This window comes from Anomalospiza imberbis, chromosome 1 (assembly GCF_031753505.1).
Source record: "Anomalospiza imberbis isolate Cuckoo-Finch-1a 21T00152 chromosome 1, ASM3175350v1, whole genome shotgun sequence".
NCBI lineage: Eukaryota > Metazoa > Chordata > Aves > Passeriformes > Viduidae > Anomalospiza > Anomalospiza imberbis.
Genome location: NC_089681.1, coordinates 66,088,783 through 66,101,685, shown reverse-complemented (window position 1 = coordinate 66,101,685; position 12,903 = coordinate 66,088,783). Strand labels below are relative to the sequence as shown.

Here is a 12,903-nt window from a genome sequence, read left to right as displayed (position 1 = left end):
AACAGAGATACTCAGTGTGAGATCTGATGTGCAAGTCCCACACTGAGATTCTTGAGAGGTCCAAATACTGATGGTAGCTGACCTGGCTGAAAGAGAAAGCTGCTGCTAGAAGGTGCACAATTCTCAGAAGCCAGTGCTAGGTATTCAGTTCAGCTTTAGTCCATGTTTGGGTCACACTTTAAGGGTTTCACCTTCAAGCAAGCAAAACTTGCTTTGCTTGCACTGCAACAGGAGCAGCAGCACCTTTAGTGACTGGTCAGACATGAAGAGCAGACATTGTTGAAATTGCTGCTCAGCCTTGTCCTGCTCAGCAGCTGCTGAGCCAGCAGCCAAAGGCCACCAAGTCCCCCTGCCCCAGTAGAAATGCCAACTGCACACAAACCACACACAGGGCGTGGGAGCGCTTGAACTGACTCATGCCCTCTTTAGCTTCTGAACACATGTCAAAGACTTCTTTGCCAGCCTGCCTTGGCAGTGGCAGTCTTTTCTGCCACAGAGTAGCACATTGCAAATCATTGCTGAATTCTGCTCTCCCACAGCTGATTAGCTGAGACTATTACACACAGAGTCAGTGGCACTGAGGATCCAGATGAAAAGTAAACTATAATCAGAGAACAAAGCAGCACCTCCTTATCGCAGACTATTAGTACTTCTAAACATCTATATAAATTCCTATTTTTACCTAATGCCACTAATCTTTACATACAAGCTCGTTCATCTCCCAATTTAACTCCTAAAGTATAACTGTCATCAAGAATGAAAAAGAAAATAAAACATTTCATGGCTACAAAAGAACATGCAGAATCTTCTGTGGTTCATTTCACTAGTTTGTAAGAAAATCAAAGATCTAAAACCTGTCTGCATTAGGAATGTCCACATACTATTGCTAAAAGAATGAAAACTGTATTCTTCTTTATTTTGCTGTATAATAAAGAAATTTTATCTTTCCAGAATCTTCACTGCTCGCAGCATAAAGAGAGCAGCTAGGTATTAATTTGTTGAGCCAGGCTGGCAGTTATTAACATTTTGTTTTAATTCATACACTCAGAGTTCTCTATTTGGAAATGATTACAATGCTAAGCATGGCAGGATGTTAATGAAACTTCCTATTTTATAACTTTTTAGACACAATTCAAAAGAATCCTAGATGCCCCTTTCAAGTGAAAGTCCTAGATTCAAACTTGCATTTGAAAGAGATTATATTCTTGCTTAGCATTTCAATTTAAACTCATCCTAAAAGGTTTAGAAATTAAGAAAAAACCCATTAGGATTCCTGATAACACTCCAGTTGTCCATGTCCAATTCTGCTGATCTCATTAACAGCAATGTATTTACTTTTTTTCACCATCAATGCAGAATTTTATTTTTCCATGGAAGGAGAACACTGGAGAATTGCATGGAAAAAGTCAAACAAGCTCAGATATATACACATATAAAATTAGAGGCATTTTTTTCTTTTTGTAACTGAAGTCTTACATTTGCTTTTTCTCCTCCTAAACATTTGCTTTAAATTCAATTACATTTGCTGATACTAGAACTGAAGGCAGATTTGTAGAGTGTTAGATAATGATGACACTGACTTTGGTTTGCAAAGCTAAGTGAATATTAAGTACACATACAGAATATAAAAATAGTTGCATGAAACACAGCAATACCACTCCTGTAGATAACATTTCCAAGTTCTGCTTTAAAAGGTTCACATTTTGTTCCACATCAAACTTTGTACCAAGAGCAAGATTCATTTTCTTGTGCCTTTGTGAATTTATTGATAGCCTCTCCCTAGACAAACAGCATGTTTAAAACATGTGTTTGAATGGAGAGAACTGAAGAATATAATGAATATTTTCTTTAGGAATGCAGGCTATTTTTGTCACTAGTCATCACTACTAGTAGAAGGCAAAATTTTAACAAAAACAACACAAATATATAGGATCTGAAAGCACATTAGCTAAGTGAGGTTTCCTGGGACTCAACTACATCTGCAAATGTGCATGGAAATCTACAGACTCTTTTGCCTCTTTTTCACCAGGAAATTTATTGCCTTTAACCATGTGACAGCTAACACCAATTATGAACAGATACCACAATGATCAGACCTGTACAATTATGTGTCATTCTTATTTGAGGCAAAGTTTACAAGCAGAAACTGCATCTTCTTTATTAGAAAAAAAGTACAATTGAAAAAACAAATAAACAAACCCCTCATTAAGCTGTCAGACACAGAATATTTTCCTCAGGTTAGCTATTAGTCGGTCTAATGAAAAATATAACTCCCAATAAATCTTGATATGCTTATATCCTCGTAGTAAACCTCTTTAATTTTTGGTATCAAATTTATTTTATAAAATGCTATTGCTCAATACTATTAAATCCTACCTCTGTCACTGTGAGCTTTATGACAGCCTTAGAGGACCATGGTAGCTGTGTTTCCTGGGATTTCCTCTAATCTGTTTATCACACAGAAGAGTCTCAGGTACATCACAAAGATGGGTTCATTTTGTGGGTTTTCTTAAAGTACAAATGATTTTTGGAACCCCAGTGGCTTTGGGCATTGCTGTTATGCAGGGAGCAGGTATTTCCACAGATTTTTGCAGGTGGTGTCATTTGGAAGCAGACAACCTGTGTAACAGGGCAGTCCTATAATATAGAGCTGGCCAGTCCTATAATATAGTTTTGCCCTGCTAGCAAAAGGCCTTAAGTTCTGAGCAGAGTTTGCAAAAATGTTAAGGCTCATCTAGCTGCCTCTGTCTGAACCTTTCTCAATCTGCCTGCAGGTTTATTCTACTAAGTTTAGCTGTAGCAGCAATAATTTTATATAGAAAGCAGTAACACTGGTATTCTTTGTAGAATAAGGTACTTATGACTCTAGCACAAACATGTAGTTTAAAGCAATGTAGGGCTGACATAAAAACAGGGGCTTTGAGAAGGGAAGACACAGAACATGGTCTAGAAGAGGGCTGATATGGAGTGATAGCACAAAGGCCACAGTCTGGCACTGGGGACCCATGGCTATAAACAACTCACCAAGGCCAATTAAAGTGCAGACCTGAACCTGGACAAAATTGGGTTTAGGGGCAATAAAGAGAGTGAAGACATAATATATAGCATATATATATATAAAAGCCACCACATACAGTAAATTTGGGTGGAATGAGAAGATGTGTAGACCAGTGAAGAAAGAGCAAGATGTAAAGGCTTGTTTGAAAACACACAACAGGACCCAAAATATATTGTAGAGTGAGAAAAAAGAAGAAAACATGGACATGGCTGGAGAGAACATTGGAACAGGCTGCCCAGGGAAGTGGTTGAGTCACCAATCCTGGAGGTATTTAAAAGATGTGTAGATGCGGCACTGAGGAACATGGCTTAGTGTTGGACTTGTCATTGCTGGTTTTACAGTTGGACACGATGGTCTGAAAGGTCTTTTCCAACCTAAATGGTTCCATGATTCTATGACCATCATAATTCTCTGACCCCCACCAAAATTAAATCACCAACCTTAGGACCCACAGGTGTAGGGAAAGGGTGAGCATAACATCAGGAAAAGAGGTAGAAAAAATTTGAAATGTATTCTTATTCTTTATTTTTATGCAATAATTACAGCTGGGCTAATAATTACTAGACACTCAAGATTTCAGAAATGCTAACAATACATTCTTGGCTTTATATCATACACACACATACACACACACACATATATACAAAGCAATGGGGGATGGGAGAACAAATTTTTCTAATGAAAGGCTTCCAAGAAGAAAATCAGAAATATATTCACAGCTACAACACTTAGGATTGTCTGTCTTGGAGATTAAGGAGTCTGCTAGCACCAAAGGGCATGAAACACAAGTTGAAACATACTTTCATCATTCAGTAGGTGGACAGACATGTACACCATACCAAACAGCTCTGGAAAAGAGGCTGGACCCATCCATTCATCATTCCCGTGAGACAAAGTTTGCTGTAGCAGACAATCAAATTAATTAACTGCAGAATCTAATTTACCCAATTTCTTGCTAATTCTCCTATGGGTCGATTATTAAGCCTGACAAATTCCAGCCTGAAAGCACTTTGCTTGAAAAAAATAACAATTAGCAACAGGAAGGGAGGGAGTGAAAACTGGGATTCCACAACAGATGTGGAAATGGTTCCTTTTTTTTTTTTTTAATCAAAAACAGAGTAAATGAAACAGCTTTGTAACAGCTTCACTGGTATTATTCAAGCATAGTATTTTGGAGGATGCAAGAGCAGGCCATAAAAAGCCCTTAGTAGACCAGAAATCAATGGAGTGGTGCAGGAGAGGAGTTAACGCTTCATTTTTTTTGCCAGAAACTAGACATGTTGAACACTCATTGAAATCTGTTTGCTGCTGGACTGAGTAGCTAGTTAACTACCATAACCAAAGGAACTTTAAAGGCCCCACTCTCAGTTAAAAATTCTTGTCACAGTTTGGGGTTGCTCAATCTGGTCTAACCTGCCTTGTTACCTTTCTGTTGGGCAGTGCTCTACAGCATTTCAGCCCAGGGTTAGCTCAATATTTGCAGCATGTCTCTCTCTTTCGCTGGAGAAGTCATCTACTGAGGCAACTCCAGGCTCTGCTCAGAGCTCAGAGACTTGTTGTTAGTTTGTTTTAGCTTTGTGAGTTCTGTATACATATTTCACCAGAATCTAGATCAGACAATGGTGCTTGAAGAAGAAACCACAAGTGAAAGGCCAAAAGAACCTCAGAATGATTTGTTGGTCACAACCCATAGCCTGTAATGTAAGGTCTGGATCACTGAAATGCTTTCCAGTGGTGACTCTGGGCCAGTTTCAAGAGCATGTACAATTTTTAGATTGCTAAAAACAGTAATTTTAATAAATTTTGAAGGGCTGGCCTCTTTTGCATTCACATAGTAGATGCTGTTAATGGGAAAGCTGCCCAGTTCTTAAACCCAAATCTCTCTATGACTGCCAGGGGAGGGTTTTCATTAGACAGCCCATGTCTCTAGCCTTGCCTTTTGCTGAGCTTCTGCCAGAAACAGAAGCATTTAGCAGCTTTTGGTGCTCATTACAAGACTTTTTCATCAGCTAAACTTTGACTGATGGTAGACTCATCACAGCAGACACAGGCTGCATTTACTGTGCAGCTGCATTTATTGTGAAGCTCTGACTTGTTATGATACTGGGTTCTGCTAATTAGTCCTTAAATAAATAATCCATCTGACTGTGGACAAGATTCTAGAGCTGTCAGGACAAGCCAAAGAAAACCTCTAATTACAAAAGAGCTGAGTCCTCCCTCCACAGACTTGCAGTGAATATGGACGAGCGAGAGGATCAGAGATCAGGCAGAAGTTGCAGGTACAATATTTGGATTACTTGCACAGTATGGTGGGATACAGGACCAAAGTGTTTCAAGCTTCAGTTTAAGAAAGAAGACAGACCATAAATCTACTAATTTTGAAATCACAGGGGTAACATTAAGATCACATATCTGAACCTTTTGTGGAGCACAGGTCAGATTGGTTTGCCCAATTGTGTGCTGTGGTCAATGTGGAGGGAGACCTCTCACATCTTCACTTTTGCCCTTTAAATATGCCAAACTCAGCTCTCAGTGAGCTCAATAGTGTAGGACAGTCCTTTAAAGCATGTTTTGGACATTGCACCTGAGCAAATGTTCCCCACTGGGATTCAGATAGAGTATCAGTAATCACATCTGAACTACTCAAGTCCTCTCACAAGACCTGGGTATTGGATGAGTCTGAGACGGAGAATTTTCCTTTGGCAAACTATGTCAGCGCTTAAGAAGCTTTGCCTATAAAAAGCTGTACTTATTACCAGTTGAGAATATTTCTAGAAGATGAACTTGAGAAATGCATATAGGAATGAAAGGTGACTACTTTCCCATTTCACCTCAGTTTGTTGACTTTATGATTTATCTTTTTAATTCCCATTTGAGCTAGACAAAATTAGAACACCTCACAGGTGAAAACCAAATAGATGTGGGAAAAAGTCTAAAATATTCCACCTTCCTCTGTTCATTGAGAAATCCCCAAAAATCATGACACAGGTCATTAGTTCATGACTACATTAATAAGGCATATAAGGACTGCAGTCCATATCTGAACTACACCACAATCTTATGACAAACACTGAACATGGTTCAAGGAAATCTTAATGATAGTAAATCCCCTACATTATAGAATAAATTCAATTAACTTTAATGTTGAAAAAAAATCAAATATTTAATTTTTGCATTAGAAACACCTGGCTCACTGATTTTTAACCTTGACTTCCATCCCCTGGAATTTCTCATCCAGAGAAGAGAAAGACTCTGCTATATAGATATATAGTCCCTTTGTGCTTGTATTTTTGGTGCACTCAGTTGTGTTCCCTTGGATTTTAATTTCTCTAATGCTTTTTGAAGTAATACCAATAACAAAAGGCTGTTTGTAAAAGCAAGGTAAAATAACTCAACTGAGTTCTTCCTTGAACTGGCAAAGAACTCTCAAAACAGCGCTTTTATTTTAAAAAGTCTGTACAGAGTCACTGGGGGCCAGGACCCACCTCTTTTGAAGACAGTGGCAATGCTTTCATTGACTTCACAGGGTCCAGCTCGGGACCTGTGTGGTTGTAAACCAGAGATCCTGGTCCAGATTCAGAACAAGGGATACCAGTTCAGGCACAGTGGATTTAGCCTCACATGGATATGAGGAGCCACTGACTTGCTGATCTCTGGCAGAAACAGCAGGACATGGCTGTTTGGCCACCCCTGCAAAAACTGTCTCATAAAACACCCACTAACATCAGATGCCAGGGGGAGTTTATGGCATAACAGGGACTCCTCATGTAGAAAAACAAGATTTTTTTTATCACTTAAAGTGTTGTTATTTTTTTACAGCTCTAGGCTGCCTAGATGACTAACTCTTCACAACTGAACTAAAACTATAGCATAACATTGTTGCAGCACCTTCTGAAATTTTAAAAGGCAAAGCTGATTGAAATGCTAAATCTAAAAACCAAATCCCAGTCCTATAAGAAGATGGTGAGAGGTGATTAAAAAGCAAGCCAGTTGAAGAATAATGTTGATTTGAATTGGAGGTGAAAAAGCAGCAGCTTTTGAATATGAAGTGACAAAGGTGCTCTGGCATATATATGTAAAAATATATATGTATATGCTATACCTTGTTCATGCTGACGTGCAGGGCTGGCCATGGTCCAACTACCTTCATACTCTCCGTTTCTATTTTCTTCAGATGAGAAGTTTCATCATAAAGAAGGGGAAGTCCTGAGCTCAGTTCTAAAAGGATGCCCAAAAGAAAGAAAGAAAAAGACACAGTCTGAAGGGAAGCTACAGAGAACTTCAGAGCAAGATACTCAACTGCATTTGAAGAGACGGCGGTTGACAAAGCATCTTCTCTGTAAGACCTTCTAAAATGTTTCATAATTATGCCTGTTGGGTCATTTTGCCTTTTTCTATTTAGCAAACAATTCCTCCCCCTCCTCCTTCTCACCCATCCTTTCATTTCAGCAGAGCTTTTGCCAGCTTTGGGCTAGATATTTCTCTCCTTACCTCCCCACCGCCTCTACCCCCTCTATATTCTAAAACTTAGTTGACAGCAGAGGGATTATTTATGCAGCCAAGGTGCCACTCTCAAAACATGTGATGTGTAAAGAGATCAGAGTATAGCTTTTGGCTTCTCTCAGACATCTTTATTTATATGCCAGCCTCTTTAAGACTGTTGTCAGGAATTTGCTGTGCTTTGTCAACAGAGATTTTGAGCAAGCCACTGACACAGAAAGACAAGGAAAAAATACTTTTTCCAGCAGCCCTAAATGGTCTCTGTCATCATCTTGGGGATGCTGTGGCTTATATATACGTATTTGCAAGTACTCTGAGAAAAATAAACTTCATCATACGATGATTTAACATATCTCTGTGTCCTCCTGTATTTCTTCTTGCCATGGATTCTAGATAATAACACTTGGGAACAATCCAGTTCTGTGGAGTCTGATTCAAAGCCTACTGAAATCAATAAAAACCTTGCACTGACTGCAGTTTGGTTTGGATCAGGTTGTTAAGCTGTCCTAAGAATATTAAATATTACTCACTCAAGATCTAATTCTTCAGCTGTTTAAATATACATTAAGGGCTTTGCTGACTAGAGACAAATGGCTAAAACCAGCTTACAGGGATATAAGCAAAAAGCTGTTTCTGGGTGTTAGTGAAACATTATCAGACCCTGAGGTAATAATGCCCTAGAAAGGGTTACACTATCAGCATTGACCTCCTCTTGGTGGTCTTTCATCACAAGTTAGTGTTGCCAGAGTTCAGCATTTCTCACATCACAGCTACTTCTGTGCATATGAGACTGTGAAACTCTGATACCCTGGGAATAAATTACTGCAGCCATAAAATCAGACATGATGATGGGCAGTTTTTTCTTAAGAAACACAATCATTCTAATTTCCTCCTAAGAAAGAAAATAAGGGGTGGGGGGGGGGGGGGAGAGGGAAGTGCCTTATTTAAATTATTCAAGTTTCCTATTATTTAAAACAGATTTTTAAGCTTGGGGGGGGGGGGGTTGGTTGTTTAAATGGAGAGCTCTGGAAGACAAGCAGGACAGTTTAGCCTTTTAACCCAACCTCAAAAACAAACAAAAGAAAAGGCAAAAAAATGAGTTCCTACAAAAGGCATAAATTTCCTGAATCAGCATTAAGTCTTGGCAATCCCAGGCTTTCATTCCAAGAAAGGATCTGGCAGCACCATGGTTTTTCCAAGCTCAGTTTTCAGCTTGAAACTCAGTCTGTGTTAGACCATTCTCTGCTCAGGGTTATGCAAGGTCTTTTGTAGCGAGCTGCTCAGGAATAAAGGATGCCCTTTTTTGAAGTGATAACCTGCAAGCTCAGCCCAGAGTTCAAGAGGCAACCTGGGTCCCCTCTTCCCGTTGCTCATTTTCTGTCATAAAAATTCTGTGAGCTGCACTGCATACATGTTGGCATCTGCTCCCAGGGATAGCCCCAGCTGCTGCCAGTGAATCTGCTCATGTGCACCTGGTAATCCATGTACGACCTTGCCATGCCAATTAGGCTCAGCAAGCAGCTCACCCTCTCTTCCCTGTAAGGCCAACTGCTGTTGCACAGAGTGGGACTGGGGTTCTGGGATACACTGGGGGAAGATGTGCTGCACCACAAGATGTGATCTGTGTACATTAGCTTTGAGGTGAAGAGTAGCATTGTGAGTACAAGAATCAGGCTGAATGCAGGAAAACAACATCTTCTGCTGAGCTGAACAGCTTCATAAACACACACACCAGATTTGTTTCACTGGATTTCACTTCCTCCGGTAACTGAAGCAGACAAATTACTTGGAATGTGAAAAATCAGGCAGGTCTGGCCCTGGTTTGTTTTCTCTTTGTTTCTGTAACAAAGTCCTGTGCTGTGTGTTTGCTGGGAAACATGCACTAGTATTTAAAGGAACCCTGGCTGGTCACATTATTGTTTCCTTCTCTCCTGCCCATGTCCCAGTAACTGCACTGGAATTTTAATATTTCTCAGAATAGATGTAAGTGGAAGAAAGGCAGATCCTTTCTCCCTCTCAGTCTGATGGTGGGTACATATCAGTGGGTCACTCCATGTTCCACTTCAGATGAATTCAAAACCATCTCAGAGCTCAGTGATGAGTCCAGTCCATAGGAACTGGAACAAGTCACAAAACACCTGTGGTCCCATGGAAAAGCACAAGGTAGGTTAAGTGCTGGTTTCACCTCTATCAGCCTTATGGGGAAGTTTCTGCTAGGATAGCATATTTGCCCCATGAGATCTTTTTGCTCTTCAGGCATCTCCACTTGAGATATTTTGGTCACAAGCACCCTCTTTCCTGAGAGCATCCCCAGTTTAGTGACCACTTACTTCCTAGAAACACTTTCCCAGCACTGGCCTTTCCACACAGCCTGGAGCCAGACATCAGTACCCCATGTCCTCACGTTCCTGAGGCAGACTGCTGATAGTGTTTCCTCTCTGCCTGATTTTTTCTTGTCCCACACCCTGCGCCATGGCCTCCATAAACAGCCAATGGCCAGTATGCTCCCTAACCATTTCAGTACATGCACTGTGAACCTTTCCCACATGCTGTCTACAAGGGTTTTCTCAACTGAAATAGCCTGAGTAGCATTTTAATGAAACCATTAAAAACAAACCAACCCCAGTCCCCTGAGCACCAACCTTGAAAAGGCACTTAAACCCATCACCCCAAGCTGCAAATGAGTAAGTCTGATTCTGTTTTAAGGGAAGTGCTCCTACCCAGACTGCCACTGCTTTCAGAGCATAAACATGCCAGATATAACCACGGACTGTCTTCTCAAGGGAAATCAGCTTTGCACCTCCAGCCGGATGCGCAGGTGCCGCAGAGGATCAGCAACGGGTTGCAGTGGGGCAGCATGGCAGCATTAAGACACACAGCATGCACAGCTGCCTAAATAGCTCAGCTAGGAGCAGTCAGCATGGCTGCACCACAGCCTCCCCTTGGAGGTGTTCCATCCCTTTCCACTCCCTTAGAGAAAATGGGAATCGGCATTCGGCGCTAATGGCTTTGGGCAGGAACCAGTACTGATTCTCCTGCCTCAAACAGTGCGGAGCAGTCTTCAGCAGACAAAGTGAAGAGAAAGGTGAACGTGTCTCCAGCAACAGCTGCCATCCATACATGCCATGGCTTCTGAAGTCCCCTTCAGAGCATGGCAGACAGGCCAGGGAGGCTGCTCCCCACCACCAGGGCCGGTCTGGGGGAGAGGGCTCACTCTCCCCATGTCTGAGGGAGGCCATGGAGCCTCCTGGGCCCCAGTTTCCTCTCACAGGTAACACTCGCGGGGCACAAAGAGAACTGCCCCTGACGTTTGCCCTTGTGCTCTTCCAGGCTTTTCCTAAGGTTATTTCTGCAATAAGGAGAAGCAGGGAAGCTGTGTGACCTGAGAGGAGACAGAGTGCTGGAGTAAACCCGCTGTGCCGTGTGGTTTTTGCTGTTCTTTAATTGCCTCCTGTCCCGCAGGTGGGCCCACGGCAGGGCGGTGGGGAGCAGGAGACCAGCAGCACTGCGGGGACTGAAGCGGGGCACCGGGAGGGCAGTCTGACACGGAGCTGTGGGCTGGATGGGAGCCCCGAGGAGGGGGTCGGGGCAAGCAGGGCCAGCAGTGCCTTCTGGGTCGGGACACTCAGCAGCAGCATAGCTGGCTCGGAATGAATTTCCTGGCATGCTTCAGCTCTAATTTGGGAAAGGAAAATATGGGCTGGCACACCCCCTAGAAAGGTCACCGCCTCCCACGGTGCCAGGCTGATAGCCGGGAGAGGTTTTCCAGCACAGCCTTGCCAGCATCCCCCCACCACCTGCGGCCAGCCCGGCGTGCGGGGCGGCCCTGCGACCGCCCGGGCCTGCGCTCCCCTCCCGGGGGATGCTGGTGGCTGCAGAGCAGGGCCGAGATGCAAATGCCGCAAAACTATCGCACTCTCCTGGGGAAAGAAAATGAAATAAAATGTTTCTGATCTTCTGAAACAAAGTCTGATAAAAATGCTTGTCCAGGTAGATGCCTGTGCAATACTGCTGAGGTGGGATGGCTTACAGTCAGGGTCACCCAGTACAGTCCAAGACCCTGGTTTCAGGAATTTGAAAATTATCAGATTAACTAACCAGGGTGAAAGATTCCATGATTCCACAATAGATCGCTATCTCAGGGTCATTTACAGTTATGAAGGCAAAAACTGGGCAAGGGAAGAACTCATAGTTTCCTAGAGACAAGGAATATAATAGATCATATCTTGTTTTGCCCATCATCTGATATTCTTATACAGCTTCAGCATCTGACACACTTCACAGTGCAGAGATTGTAAATCTGGAGAGCAAGTAGGACTGCTCAGTGAGAGGGATGTTTCTCTTCCATTTCCTGTGTAAAATATTTGGCCAAGCTCCGTACCCTTAAAATGCCTGTACATGCTCATCAGCAGAGACTTCCACCCAAACTCCCCAAGACTGCATCAGAAATGGATAGGCTTCTCTCCTCACTGCTTTCTACAAGCCAAGAATTTCTCAACTAAGGAAGCAAGAATATTCCAGTCTTGGTAGCTAAAGCTTGCAATTATTCCGATTACCCAATCTAAGAGCTAGATGCTGTATGTCCAGGGCTCCAAAATTTCTGCTGCCTGTGCCCAGACACAAAAACAAATCCAAACCATGAAGACTGAGGGCCAGCTGGACAGATCAGCAAAAGACAACAGCAAATGAGGGTAGGTTTGTGAAACTACACAAACAAATAGTAACAACGAAAAAGGAGCCTGTGCCAAGTGGTTAGAGTCAGTATCTGTGACTAATGGGGTATTTGTTCAGCTATATAACACCCACCTAACACCAAATCCCACAACCCTGTAGCAAACCAAGGAAATTGCAATTCTTGTCTCATTTGCACATGCTACAAAGCTAGCAAATAATAACAGGAAGCACATTCTTCAAGGAGTAAAACCGAAATGCACACTGTTTTCCTTTCCTTTCTTTTGACTCCTTGCCTGAGACAAACCTGAAATCAGCACAATCATTGAAATAACGATCACTGCAGTGGACTTACTGGTTGGATTTGGAACTGCAGAAACAATATCTTTGCTTTCTGGAGCAAGGGCACCATAATTGGCGTGGTGGTGGAGATGGCGATGGTGGTGGTGGTGCCTTGCAGCCATTTTTGTGGTATATGGAGTTCCACCATTCTCCTCAATGTTGAACGGATGAAGATCGCTGTTGTTCAACGGATAGCTACAAAATAAATGCAGTTCAAATTAGAACAGTAAACAGTAGCACCAATTGCACATTTAGAGAGACGGAGTGAAAACTTTCTTGGGAAAAAATGCACAGCATTTTTGTAAATAATTTTTTTTATCCCAAATCTTTAC

General features: G+C 42.1%; 1 protein-coding gene across 4 annotated transcripts in view; it reads right to left on the bottom strand.

The window, feature by feature from the left end:
- The window catches only part of EPB41L4B (erythrocyte membrane protein band 4.1 like 4B), a 169,681-nt gene that overhangs the window by 60,159 nt on the left and 96,619 nt on the right, over positions 1-12,903 (bottom strand). For all 4 annotated transcript variants that reach the window (XM_068195520.1, XM_068195510.1, XM_068195531.1 and 1 more), the window contains 2 exons: positions 12,585-12,766; positions 7,161-7,276 (listed from right to left, as the gene is read on the bottom strand). In XM_068195520.1, the coding sequence (XP_068051621.1) occupies positions 7,161-7,276; positions 12,585-12,766 (298 nt within the window). The remainder of the gene's footprint in view (positions 1-7,160; positions 7,277-12,584; positions 12,767-12,903) is intronic.